General features: G+C 38.4%; 1 protein-coding gene across 1 annotated transcript in view; it reads right to left on the bottom strand.

Moving 5' to 3' along the window:
• Positions 1 to 14,029, bottom strand: part of TM4SF18 (transmembrane 4 L six family member 18) — a 41,711-nt gene that overhangs the window by 20,297 nt on the left and 7,385 nt on the right. Inside the window, exon 4 of the mRNA XM_008159002.3 lies at positions 12,063 to 12,152. Coding sequence (XP_008157224.1) covers positions 12,063 to 12,152 — 90 coding nt within the window. The remainder of the gene's footprint in view (positions 1 to 12,062; positions 12,153 to 14,029) is intronic.

The following is a 14,029-nucleotide window of genomic DNA, read 5'->3' as shown; positions in this document are numbered from 1 at the left end:
GAGAGATTTAAAAAAATAAAACCATCCTTGAATTACAAAGGCTCTTTGAATAGCAATTCAAAGTCCACCTTCATTTATCAATACCCAAATATCCCCTACTTATCTCCAAATTCTTGCAGATATAACAGATCAGGACATTGGAAACAGAACTGTTCTGCACTTAAGAAAAAGAGAGAAATTGAAATAATAATCACCATAATAGATAAATATGCCCCAAATCTCCTTCTAGGAAGAGACCTACATTCTTCTTGTGTCTCTAGGAGAGGTAAATCTTACCATGTCTTTGAAATGTAAACATCCCAAGAGATCCCTAAGATACTACCCACACCACCTGAGATTGAAGGGAAAAAGAAGGGAAAAGAGGCTTACAAAACCCCAAACTGTTAAGAAAGTTCCCTTACCCAAAATCTAGTCCACAGCCTCCGTAAGATTGCTTTCAAGAGCAGATGCAAATTTTAAGTCTTCTTCATAAATATTAGTAAAATGCTTTAGCCATCTGAGCAGATAACCTTAACTTGCTCCATCTGTTCTTTTATACTAGGGAGGTTTGTATTAATGTACTTGACATGACTAAAAATTTTTAAAAAGCTATAAATTCTGTGTGTCTGTCTATATGCTTATTTATATTGATATATGTGTATATGTGTTATTAAATTAATTAAATGGAAGGCCATAAGACTAGGGGGCTTTAATGGCATAGATCCTATGCAAGCAAACCAAATTTAAGCCTGTAAATGCCTCAGGATTGTGAAATTAAAGAGCAACCAATCACAAACAGCCAACTAGGTTTTAAGCTATAGCCAACCATTAATGTCCTTATTTGCTTCTGCCCTTTTTTTTTTTTTTTTTTTTTCCTTTTTTTTTTTTTATAAAAGTCTTTCCCTGAACTCCTGTCTGTTGAGTGTAACTTCCTGTTTGGCAATGCCTAATTCAAATAGATTTTTATTCAAACTCTTTAAAAGTTTTAAAGACCTAAGTGTATCTTTTAACAGTATGTTATGGATATGTGATATTTTTCTACCTTTGTGTAGTACTAGCAAATTAACTTATAAAATCTTTCAAAGGAATTTTATTCAAATTGGTTTGGATATAAATGAACTTACAGATAAATTAAGTAATCCTAAAATTCTCAGAAATATAGAATGTACCCAAAGATTTGTTTTTTAAGTTCATGTAGTTTTGAATAATCTTTGGTAAACAGCTGGTTTTAAGAAAAAACATAGGCATAACTTCAGAGTTGTCAGCATTAAATATAATGCAGACATTGAAGTATAGTGGTCCCTCCTTTGGAAAAACTGCTGTTTTGAAACTGCTGTTTGAACTACTCTGTTATTCTTAGACAGTCTCTTATTCTGTAGGTCAACTCTGTTATTTTTAGACTGTAAAATAACTCTGTGTGTATTTTTTTGCTTGAATAGAAAAGATAAGCTTAATTGTCTGACCTTGCAAGCTAGCCATCTAATTGATACCCTGATATTGATGCCAGATGTTTGTATAGATATGATATACTCAAGGTTACAGGTGTCTGTATAGATATTATATGGTACTCAAAGTTACAAGTTGTCTGTATAGATATGACAGGTGTTTGATTAGATAGGATATGTATTCAAGGTTACAAGCTGTCTTACACAAAGAACTAGAAGGATATAAAAAGGAAATACTCCCTCCTGTGTTTGTTCAGAAATTTGCTCTGAACCTGCACGCAATAAAAATGACTCCTAACTAATTGGCTCATTAGATGTTTTGTCCAGCTCGCTGATCTGTGATACAACATATAATTTTTTCTATTTAGTTTACTAGTCAAAGTTTTGTTATCTCTACTAGATATTTAAAAGTATAAAACTATAAATTCAATCTAAAAACAAAAAATACATAAACATAAACTGCTTAATGCATGTTGAATATGGTAGTATGAAAAAGAGAAAAATTATACGTTAAAGTTTTTAGTTGCATTGTCTCTATGATGTTTGAGGCTTCTCAATATATAGGTATGTGCCTATTTACATATATATATTTGATTAACTATGTTAAAAAATTTGTCAAAAAGCGAAATGACAAACGATAAAGGCTAATCTTGTCTAATGTCTCATTAAATTTTCATTAGTAATTTAAACACAATTATTATGAGTGAGTGAATTAATAAATGTAAGATAAAAGTATATAATAAATGAGCTTTTCAACAAAATATTATGTTTTATAAAATATGTCTATTTAAATAGGTTCCAAAATATTTGGTAACTAGAAACCTTAATGTTTTACTGTTCAATTAAATGATGATAATTCATTGAGTATCTAGATCATTTCAAAATTAGATAAAATAGTGAAACATTAATTACTGAACATAAGCTTATTTACTTTTGTCTTCCTATTACAGAAGAATTAATAATAACACGTCCTGTGCCATTTTGAAAACTATCCTCTAAGAAAGTGTATACTTCTAGAAATGGTAAAATGTATATTTATAAAAACAGTTCATAATTGCTTATTCTCTAGTTTTCACTAGAAATTAAGGATTCTGAGGCTTAAAATTCTAATTAACATATATAATTAAAGCTAATCTACACTAATAAAAGAGTAAGATGCAAATTGGCTGTACCTTCATGGCGCCCACTAGCCAATCAGAAATGAGTATGCAAATTAACCCAACAAATATGGCGGGTTAATTTGCATATGCAGGCGCCAAGTGGCCGAGGCATTTGGTAGCTCTCTGGCAGTTCTGGGCCTCTGGGCAGCGTGGGAAGGCAGAAAGGCGGCTCTGGACAGAGCAAAGGTGGTGCTGGCAGCCAGGGGAAGGAAGGCCCATTCTTGCACAAATCTTCATGCATTGGGCCTCTAGTAGAATAATAAGGGAACAACTTTGTAGGCAAAACAATTAGGATCTGTTTTTGGTACAAAAGGATATGAGGTATGGAATTTTATTTTGATTTAATAAATCTTTATTGTTCAGATTATTACAATTGTTCCTCTTTTTTCCCCTCATAGCTCCCCTCCACCTGGTTCTCACCCCACCCTCTGCCCTTACCTCCCCCACACTGTTCTCATCCATAGGTGTACGATTTTTGTCCAGTCTCTTCCCACACCCCCCACACCCCTTTCCCCCCGAGAATTGTCAGTCCACTCTTTCTATTCACCAGTTTATTCCGTTAATCAGATTTTTTATTCACTTGATTTTTAGATTCACTTGTTGATAGATATGTATTTGTTGTTCATAATTCTTATCTTTACCTTTTTCTCCTTCTTCCTCTTCTTAAAAAATACCTTTCAGCATTTCATATAATACTGGTTTGGTGGTGATGAACTCCTTTACCTTTTTCTAATCTGTGAAGCTTTTTATCTGACCTTCAATTCTGAATGATAGCTTTGCTGGGTAGAGTAATCTTGGTTGTAGGTTCTTGCTATTCATCACTTTGAATATTTCTTGCCACTCCCATCTGGCCTGCATAGTTTCTGTTGAGAAATCAGCTGGCAATCGTATGGGTGCTAGCTTGTAGGTAATTAACTGTTTTTCTCTTGCTGCTTTTAATATTCTCTCTTTGTCTTTTGCTCTTGGCATTTTAATTATGATGTGTCTTGGTGTGGTCCTCTTTGGATTCCTTTTGTTTGAGGTTCTGTGAGCTTCCTCAGCTTGTAAGTCTATTTCTTTCACCAGGTGAGGGAAGTTTTCTGTCATTATTTCTTCACTTTGAATATTTTTTGCTCTCTCTCTTCTTCTGGCACCCCCATAATTCTGATGTTGGTACACTTGAAGTTGTCCCAGAAGCTCCTTACACTATCTTCAAATTTTTGGATTCTTTTTTCTTTTTGCTTTTCTGGTTGAGTGTTTTTTGCTTCTTTGTATTTCAAATCTTTGACTTGATTCTTGCGGTCCTCTAGTCTGCTGTTAGGTCTCTGTATAATATTTTTTATTTCAGTCAGTGTATGTTTAATTTCTAGTTGGTCCTTTTTCATATCTTCGAGGGTCTCACTAAATTTATGGGCCTTTTCTAGGAAATTCTTGAAAAACCTTATAACCATGGTTTTGAACTCTATATCCAGTCGTTTGCTTTCCTCCATTTCTTTCATTTGTGATCTGTTTCTTTGTGTCTGCATTTCGCTGCTTCCCTGAGTTGGTAGAGTAGCTTTGTGTGGTAGGTGTCCTATATGGCCCAGTGGCTCAGCCTCCCTCAGTTACCTGAGGTAGACACTTTTGGTGCACCCCTTTGTGGACTGTGTGCACAGCCTTGTTGTATTTAAGTCTTGATTGTTGTTGGTATCACTGGGAGGAATTGACCTCCAGGCCAATTGGCTATGAGGATCAGCTGTGTCTATGCTGGGAGAACTTCTGTGCTGGAGACACCCTTATGGGAGAAGACTTGCAAAAAAGCCTCTGTGCTCAGCTTGGATGGGGCGGAGTCTCAGGACAGAGCAGACAGCCTTGGCTTTCCATCAGCCCTTGGTCTCAGTGTCCCTCAGTAATCGCTGCAAGCACCTCTGAGAGAAAGCCGCCTTCGAGTTTTGCCCATTGCCAAACAGACCAGTTTCTCCCTGAATGAGTCTGGGTTCCCAGAAACTCACCCAGAACTGGAGTTCAGTGCAGTCGGGAGCTTCCGTCTCCCTCCTGCTTTAGAAAGCCAGCCGCACACTCAGCCACCCATGCACTCAGCAGTCAATCCTCCCTGCACGCGTGCCTCTGGACCTCTGCCTTCTGCAGCTCCCCTGAGTCTCGGTGTGCTTTCTCTTTTCCTGACAGTCCAGATTCCCCCCGAATGAGTCTGGGTTCCCAGAGTCTCGCCCGGGACTGGAGTCCAGTGCAGTCAGGAGCTTCTGTCTCCCTCCCACTTTAGAAAGCCAGCTGCGCACTCAGCCACCCATGCAGTCAGCCACCCATCCTCTCCACGCGTGCGTCTTCATACCTCAGCCTTTTGCAGCTCCTGAGTCTCAATGTGCTTTCCTCTTTTCTTCTAGTTGTAGAATTTCCACTCAGCCAGCTTTCCTGTGGTTCTGGATGGTGTCCGTTTTGTCTTTTAGTTGTAGTTTTGATATTGTTGTGCGAGGCAGCAGTGTAGGTGTTTACCTATGCCGCCATCTTGGTTTTCTGGAAATTTTTTTTAAAAGTGTTTTTATTGATTTCAGAGACAGGAAGAGAGAGGAAGAGAGAATCATCAATCAGCTGCCTCTTGCTTGTGCCTAGACTGGGAATTGAACCATGACCTTCTGGTTCATGGGTCAATGCTCAACCACTGAGCCACAGCCACTGGGCTGGAAATGTGTTTTTTTAGGTGAAAAGGAGAGTAATTTTGTCTTGAAGTAAAGTAGGATTGATAATATCTGTGATAATTCTTTTTAAAAAATATATCTTTATTGATTTCAGAGAGGAAGTGAGAGGGAGAGAGAGAAACATCAATGATGAGAGTGAATCATTGAATGACTGCCTCCTGCACACCTCCTCCTGGGGAGTGAGCCTGAAACCTGGGCATATGCCCTTGACTAGAATTGAACCTAGGACCTTTCAGTCCACAGGCTGATTCTCTACCTACTAAAGCAGCTAGGGCAATCTATACTAATAAAAGCCTAGGTGACTCTCGCACCCTTGTGCTCTCATGTCATCTCAAGATGGCTGCCCCCATGTTGTCACAAGATGGCTTCCCCAACGTTGTCACAAGATGGCCGCCACCACATTGTCACAAGATGGCCAGCAGGGAAGGGCAGTTGTGGGCAATCAGGCTGGCAGTGGAGGGCAGTTGGGGGGACCAGGCCTGCAGGGGAGGGCAGTTGGAAGGTCCAGTCTGGCAGGGTTGGGCAGTTGTGGGCGATTGGGCCAGCAGGAGAGGGCAGTTGGGGGCGATCAGGCTGGCATGGGAGCAGTTAGCCGTCAATCAGGCCAGCAGAGGAGTGGTTAGGGGGTGATCTGGTTGGCAGGCAGAAGTGGTTAGGGGCAATCATGCAGGCAGGCAGGTGAGTGGTTAGGAGCCAGCAGTCCCGGATTGTGAAAGGGATGTCCGACTGCTGGTTTAGGCCCAATCCCCACCCCAAGGGGTCCAGTTTGGAGATGGTGCAGGCTGGGCTGAGGGACACCCTCCCCACAGTGCATGAATTTTGTGCACCAGGCCTCTAGTATCTCTGATAATCACAATATATGTGCTAATTCCAATTATTAACTTAAAATATTCTATGTCACAAAAATAATCAGAATTCTGTGTCAATTTCATTATAATAAACTCTAGTCAAATATTTAATTTGGCCACTTTTAAGTCTTTTGCCATTTATAGGCATCTACTCATTTGTTCTGATGCTTTTGCAAAAGTGCTTGTCTTCAAAGAGATTCATGGAAACAATTCTAAGAAGTATATACCTCTGAGCTGGCTAAAAATTGCTAAAACTCTAATGGAGAAACTGAGCATTCATAAAAGTGGTAACACAAGATCAAGTAGTACAAAAATTAATTATATAGTACTGAATAAATTGATGAGGATAATTCATTTTCATGACTTTAAAAAATTGCTGGATTCCAAATATTTTGTTTTCCAGGTTTAAGGAAACTTTTTTCTTTTTTCTCTTAAGCTATCTAAGACTTACAGCAATTTGGTAAAGTATACCTTTGTGAACAAAGATAAAACAATTACTTTTCTCCCTACTCTATTCCTCCAGAATTAGAAAATTCTTAGTTATTTTTCTTATTCTCATGGCAATATAGCTATTTGAACAAGTTCAATAAGTCTGTTCTGCCCAGCTGGTGTGGCTCAGTGGCTGAGTGTCGACCCATGAAACAGGCAGTCATGGTCTGATTCCTGGTCAGGGCACATGCAAGAGGCAGCTGATTGATGATTCTCATCATTGATGTTTCTCTCTATCTCTCCCTTTCTGTTCCTCTCTCTGAAATCAATAAAAACACACTTTTTAAATAAAGAGTCTGTTTTCCTTATAAGGGAGACAATTGGAAACATTGCATATATTACCAACACTTTGACTAGAATGTCATATTTAAGAATGTGTATAGAATAAAATATTACAAGACAGCTTTAAGAAACTAAGGTTGATTTTATGGAGCCAAATGAAGACCCTTGGCAAAACTAATCTGGTACCTTGCTTACATTTCAGGGTTCCCAGCAGCCTTAGCAGGTGAGTAAGGAAGGTCACTTCTGAGGGGCCCAGGAAACTCAGGATATTTTGGAGACTTCAAGAAGAAAGAAATTAACCTAAATCTATAGGTATTGCAGGCAAAGTCTAGTGGCAGGTCCTTGGCTTGGTTTCTTAGCTTTGAGAGGCTTTTAAAGTCTAACTGAGTAATGAAAAATTCCAACAAAGCAAACTTCAAAAGAGCTTATATGATCATCACTATTCTTGCTGCTCCTATATGAATAACTGGGTCAAGTTTAATAAGACTAGACTTATTTTGCAAAGAAATTAGACTTACTTTTATTATCTCTGATAGAAATGGGGTGATTATAAAGAATATTTTAGCAGGAAACTATAACACACCCTTGAGGAGATCCGATACTGGTTCTGCTCACTTTTTTGGAGGTTTGGTTATCTACCTGTAAACTGGACTGGAGTCTCCAATATCTCAATTTTCTCCCACCCACTGACTTGGAATCATTGAGAACTAAAACTGCCTTTTCCAAAGCCCTACAAGCTAAAGTTGGACAGGTTGATATAAACTTCAGAGAAAGTACTGAAGCATGGTGGTCCCTCCTTTGGAAAAACTGCTGTTTGAAATTCTCTGCTATTTTTAGGTAGTCCCTTGTTCTATAAGTCAATTATGTTATTTTTAGACGGTCTTTTATTCTGTAAAAAAAATAACTTTGTTTTTTAGCTTGAATAATAGAAAAGATAAACTTAACTGTCTGACCTTGCAAGCTAGCCATCTAAAGGGGCTGATATGCTGATACTGATAATAATTCCCATATTCTCATGACAAGTGTTTGTTCATTGTGTATCCAAGGTTACAGGTGTCTGTATAGATATGATATGTACTCAAGGTTACAAGTTGTCTGTATAGATATGACAGGTGTTTGTTAGATATGATATATACTCAAGGTTAAAAGCTGTCTACAGAAATAACTTACACAAAGAACTAGAAGAATATAAAAAGGGAATACTCCTTCCTGGGTTTGTTCAGAATTTGACAGAGGCATTTTGCTCTGAACCTGCACACAATAAATGACTCCTAATTAATTGGCTTGTTAAGGTGTCTTTTATCTAGCTCAATGATTGACAATACAACAGTAACATAATGACTCATGTTTAGACAGTCTTCATGCTTGTTGTATGGGCAACTCAGTAAGTTTACCAAAATACCTGATAATATCCCCAGGGACATTCAACTACAAACCAGGAAAATCTATCAGATTACCATTGCCTGTCCTATTCTGTCTGAAGATGCTTGAAGCCAAACATCTAGAAATATTTTTAAATAACCTCTAGACTTAAATTTGTTCTAATCATTAACCATTGCTATTCCATAGAAATGCTCCAGACTGAGATACTTGCTTCCATGGGTTATGGGACAATCTACTAACTCAGTTTGTGGACTGTGAGAATTCTTGGGGGAAGTTTCAGATAGGGTTCAGGAAATGCTACCCCTTAAATATGGCATCTTTGAAACTGGAATATTTTAAGCTAAAGATGTATGAGAAAGTGGCAAAAGCAGGAAGGTACTCTGACCAAACCACTCACTCCTGCCTTTCTTCCCAGAAACTGGTCATAGAACTCCCATGTGAAAGGTGTCCTCCCTGTGCCTGGAGGAAGGAAGACATTCGTATCACCAGAGACAGGGAATTTGGGCTGAGAAATCTATATAATCAAACCTTACTAAACAAACCCTTGTCTTTCCAGTTACTTCTTACCCATTTATTAGCCCAAGCCCTTTTGTCTTGCTAATTCTTTGTTTATTTGTTTCTTTATCTAAAAGGTATCAAAGCCTGATGCTCTGGCTACTTCTTCAGGACTTTATTCTCCTGTGAAAACTACCATGTCTATGTAAAAAATGTAATAAATTATGTATGCTTTTCTCTTGTTAATCTGTCTTCCATCAGTTTAATTTTTCAGACCCTGTCAGGGACCCCTAAGAAGGTCAATGACAACTTTTCCCCCTAAAAAGTGAATCTTGTATGATTTCAATTTCCATTCTGGAGTTGCAGAATTTACAAACTGGTACGGACTCAAATTTGGCCTGCAAGGTGTGTTCATTTAATTTAAATGAGAATGAATTGTCAACATTTACAGTTGAGAGGTTTTAGATAAAAATTCATATTTCTACTTTTTATTTAAAACAGAATTATTGCCCAATTTTGTCATGATAATACTTGGCTGGACTAGAGTAGCAGCTCCCTTCCTTCCTTAAATGGAAAGTTTGCTCTGATGCCTACCAGGCTCACTTCTTTAGCTTCCATAAGATATTCAGCTCCTGGAGACATGTGAGTTGGTGCTTCTGTTCTAGAGCCTACCTTGAAAGGGCCAAGCAGGGATCCAGGGAATCCTCTTCCCCTTCCTCCTGTTCTTCCATTGAGATGGCAGTCATCTCATCAGTGTTGGTATTAAGACCCTTTTTAGACTCTAGCCTATTTCTAGCATACATTTGTGCTGGAGATGCTAATATTGAGTTTAGGCAAATTGAACATATTGATTTTTATTGGCATATAAATTTGTTTTCTAGAAATTTCTTGAGTGTTATAGCTTAAATTTACCTCAATCCATTGCTTCCCCTAGGCCAGTGGTTGGCAAACTCATTAGTCAACAGAGCCAAATATCAACAGTACAATGATTGAAATTTCTTTTGAGAGCCAAATTTTTTAAACTTAAACTTCTTCTAACACCACTTCTTCAAAATAGACTCGCCCAGGCCATCTCCCTCTATATAAGATAAGGGATCTGGAAGAGCCACACTCAAGGGGCCAAAGAACCGCATGTGGCTCGCAAGCCACAGTTTGCCAACCATGGCCCTAGGCAATTTTGAAAACTTTCCACAAATATACTACCAGCAGGTACTCAGGGATATATGGGTCACTTAGTTAAGAAAACACACACACACACACACACACACACACACACACACACACAAGAATATTAAAATTTTTCAATTCTTTGCCATGGGTACAGTGCTAAATTAAGCAACTAATTTAATCTTCCAAAGGCATTAGTTAAAGAAGCATCTTGGCTGCACATTAAAATCTGGTTGCACCTCAGACCAGCCAAGTCAGGGACTCTGAGGGTGAGATTCCAACTCCAAACTCCTAGATCAGGCGTGGGGAACCTTTTTTTGCTAAGGGCCATATGGATATTGATAACATCATTTGAGGGCCATACAAAATTTTCAACTTAAAAATTAGCCTGTCATATTTGGCCAAACATTTAATTAATTCACCCCTAATGCCTTGGAAAGGTCAGACCAAATGATTTTGTGGGCCTTATATGGCCTGTGGGCTGGATGTTCCCCACCCCCAGCCTAGATGATTGCAATGTGCAGCTATGGTGTGGAGCCTTTGCTGCAAAGAATGCATACCAAATCTCTGGGAAAACTCCTCCTAGTTGATAAACAACATGCTCTCTTTGAGCCGCAGGTGACTCATCTATAAAATAGGAGAAAAAATGATCTATTTCACTGGCTAAATGTAAAAGAACTATAAAGTGCTATGAAAATATGAATGAGCAGTGCCAATGATGATGATGAGAAGAATAATGGTGGAAATGTAGCAGCCCAGCTCATGTTTATGTGGCACAGGCTTAGAAAATTGGGGCATATTATTCTCTCTTGATTCTATTTTAATTTTTTTAAAGTTCCAATTAAGAAATATACATTGCCTATACCTAACAACACGGATGTATCCAAAATCATTATGCTGAATGAAAGAAGCCAGATACAAAAGACAAATACTATATGAGTCTATTGATATAAAGTATAAATCAATCTATAATGACAAAAAACAGATAAAAATATTATTCTTTTGGGGTGATGAAAATGTTCTATATCTTGATTGTGATGGTGCTTTAGAAACAGGAATTTTAGAGGAATATAGGCAGGTTTAGGGAATATTTAGAATTGGGGTCCATGGAAAAAACACAGGGCTACAGATTGGGAGAAGGTACATTTCCATAACACAAGGAAGCCAGGCCCAGTTACATTTCCATAAGACAAGGGAAACTGGGAGAAGATGCATTTCCATAACACAAGGAAGCCAAGTGCAGTTACATTTCCATAAGACAAGGGAAACTGGGAGAAGGTACATTTCCATAACACAAGGAAGCCAAGTGCAGTTACATTTCCATAAGACAAGGAAGCAGCAACAGGTACATCTCCATAACACAAGGAAGCCAGGCATGGTTACATCTCCATAACACAAGGGAGAGACAACAGATATATCTATATAAGATAAGGGATCTGGGTAGCCAAGATATATGTATTTACAAAATAAAGGAGGAAGAAAGCCCAGAAGGAATAGGAGGACAATGAGAGAGGAGGGCCTCAGGAGTTACTATAGTAACCAGTTCGAAAGGGAATATTGACCAATCAGAGGGGATATCAGGACATAGCAGCCTTTATAAACCATGGAAATAGGAAGTCTGTGGGACCTTTTTCCCCTCCCCAGGTGAGAGTCTGTGCTTGTTCTTCAATAAATCTCCACCTTTGCTATACCATCTTCTGTCCTTGGATTCATTCTTCGACTCCAGTGGACAAAAAATACAGGTTCCAGTCCAAAAATTCCGTTACACTTTCATGGGTGTATTCATTGTCAAAAGTCATGGATTTATACTCTTTTAATGGATGCCACTTATTATATGTAAATTAGTCCTCAATAAAGTTGTTAAGAAGAAAAAATAAGACTATACAATAACCCAGACAGGAAAAGATAGTATTATTTCTGATCTCATGTATCTTTAAATTCTGAATTTGTGAAAGAACATCATCAGAACAAAGGTGAAGAAAAACTGTAAAAAAAAAGGAAAATTATTTTTGGAGTAAACTCTTGGGCTCTACTAAAAAGATCATGGTTAGGGTACCATAATGTTAATAGTTTTGTGTTTCTGAGTAAGAGGAAAGAAATCTAAAGCCCACTCAACCATCTTCTTAAAACTGTTGCTCTTACCATGTATTTTTTGCTGCAGTTTTCACTCTGGCAGCATTGACAGTTGTTGTCACTCTCTAGGAAAAGAAGAGCTACTGCAACCATGAGCATCTGCCATAGGGAAGAGAAAAAAGATCAGAAATAGGTACTAGTGAACATTCATGCTCATAATCTGAGCACAGTGATTCAGAGCATAGGGTCTAGGTCAGGTAGATCTGGGTTCAAATCCCAGATCTGCCACTGTCTAACTGTACACTCATAAGTCCTTCCTATAAATGGTTTTATTAGAGTACTAGAGGCCCAGTGCATGAATTTGTGCATTGTTGGGGTCCCTCAGCCTGGCCGGTGATCAGAGCCAATAGAGGCCAATTGGGGCAGGCTGACCAGGGGGAGGGACCACAGGAGGTTGGCTGTGGGAGCTCACTGACCACCAGGGGGCAGCTCCTGCATTGAGCTTTTATATATATAGATTATGAGATAATGTATGTACAATTTTGAAAATAGCACTTAATTTATAGTAAGTAATTGATAAATGTTAGCTATTATTATGGTTAATCAGTCACCAAAAGCTAACAACTAAAGAGAAGTAAATGGTATGGACCTGGGAATACCACCTGGCAGTAAACCTGCATTTCTCATTGACCCAGTTGTAAAAGACAAAGGAAAGCCATTCACAAATTTGCAGTTTGCAAAGCCTCTCTCCGTTTATTGCTGTGGGATTGTAGGTGAGATGCATGGTGAATCTGAAAAGATAGTCCTTTTTAAAAAAATACATTTTTATTGATTTCAGAAGGAAAGGAGAGAGAGATAGAAACATCAATGATGAGAGGGAATAATTGATTGGCTGCCTCTTGCATGCCCCCCACTGGGGATGGATCCTGAAACACAGGCATGTGCCCTTGACCAGAATCGAACCCAGGACCTTTCAGTCTACAGGACGATGCTCTATCCACTGAACCAAACTGGCTAAGGCAGTAAAGTAAGTTAATTCCCCCATGCATCCAAGCCATCTCAGGTACAAATTTTCCAGTGTTTTGTCTGTAGCAAGCCAACAAGTTGTGAGAATTCAATATATTCTACTTCCCCTCTTTTTGGCATCTTATGCAAAGCATTGTATTTTTGTTCTGGAAAGACATGAATTTCTTGATTTTTATAACTCATGGTTGGGGCAGGTATGGAGCATGTATTGCTTCTAGCAAATTCTCCACACATCCTTTAGTCCCACTACTCCGTACTGGATATTGAAGCTAAGTTCACTGCTATTTTACTGTTTGTGGTCAACATTTCCAGTTTCCAAATTCCTTCAGTCTTTATTTATCAATCAACTTCATTATTTATCTATATTCCTCTCCTTTCTCTTAAAATGATTTGATATATTAACAATAATATTTTTCAAAAAAAAATCTTAGACAATAAAATATAGAGAATAGGTTCTTTCCCTGTTTTAAATTTTACATGAATATAAAAAAAAGAGTCCTATGTTACCCTCCTTCCAACACATTAGTTATCACAGTTTTTAATAGATTTTTTTAAAATATATTTTATTGATTTTTTACAGAGAGGAAGAGAGAGGGATAGAGAGTTAGAAACATCGATGAGAGAGAGAGACATCGATCAGCTGCCTCCTGCACAACCCCCACTGGGGATGTGCCCGCAACCAAGGTACATGCCCTTGACCGGAATTGAACCTGGGACCTTTCAGTCCGAAGGCCGACGCTCTATCCACTGATCCAAACCGGTTTCGGCAGTTTTTAATAGATTTTAACCCAATCATGCCTTGCAACTCTTCCGTTTACTACAATGACATATGGAGGAAAACAAGATAACCAACTTCATTTTAATATTGGTAGAAATACCTAGACCTACGCCCTGGAGTCCTGTGCCCAAAGAGAAACACAGGCAGGGCCTGTGTTGAAAGAGACATTTTCTTTTTTGTTGTTGTAAAATGTAACTGTAATACAGAGGGCTCAAGAGCAAGGAAGGAAAAT

This window comes from Eptesicus fuscus, chromosome 3, assembly GCF_027574615.1.
Source record: "Eptesicus fuscus isolate TK198812 chromosome 3, DD_ASM_mEF_20220401, whole genome shotgun sequence".
Lineage (NCBI taxonomy): Eukaryota > Metazoa > Chordata > Mammalia > Chiroptera > Vespertilionidae > Eptesicus > Eptesicus fuscus.
This window is presented reverse-complemented; position numbering and strand designations above follow the sequence as displayed.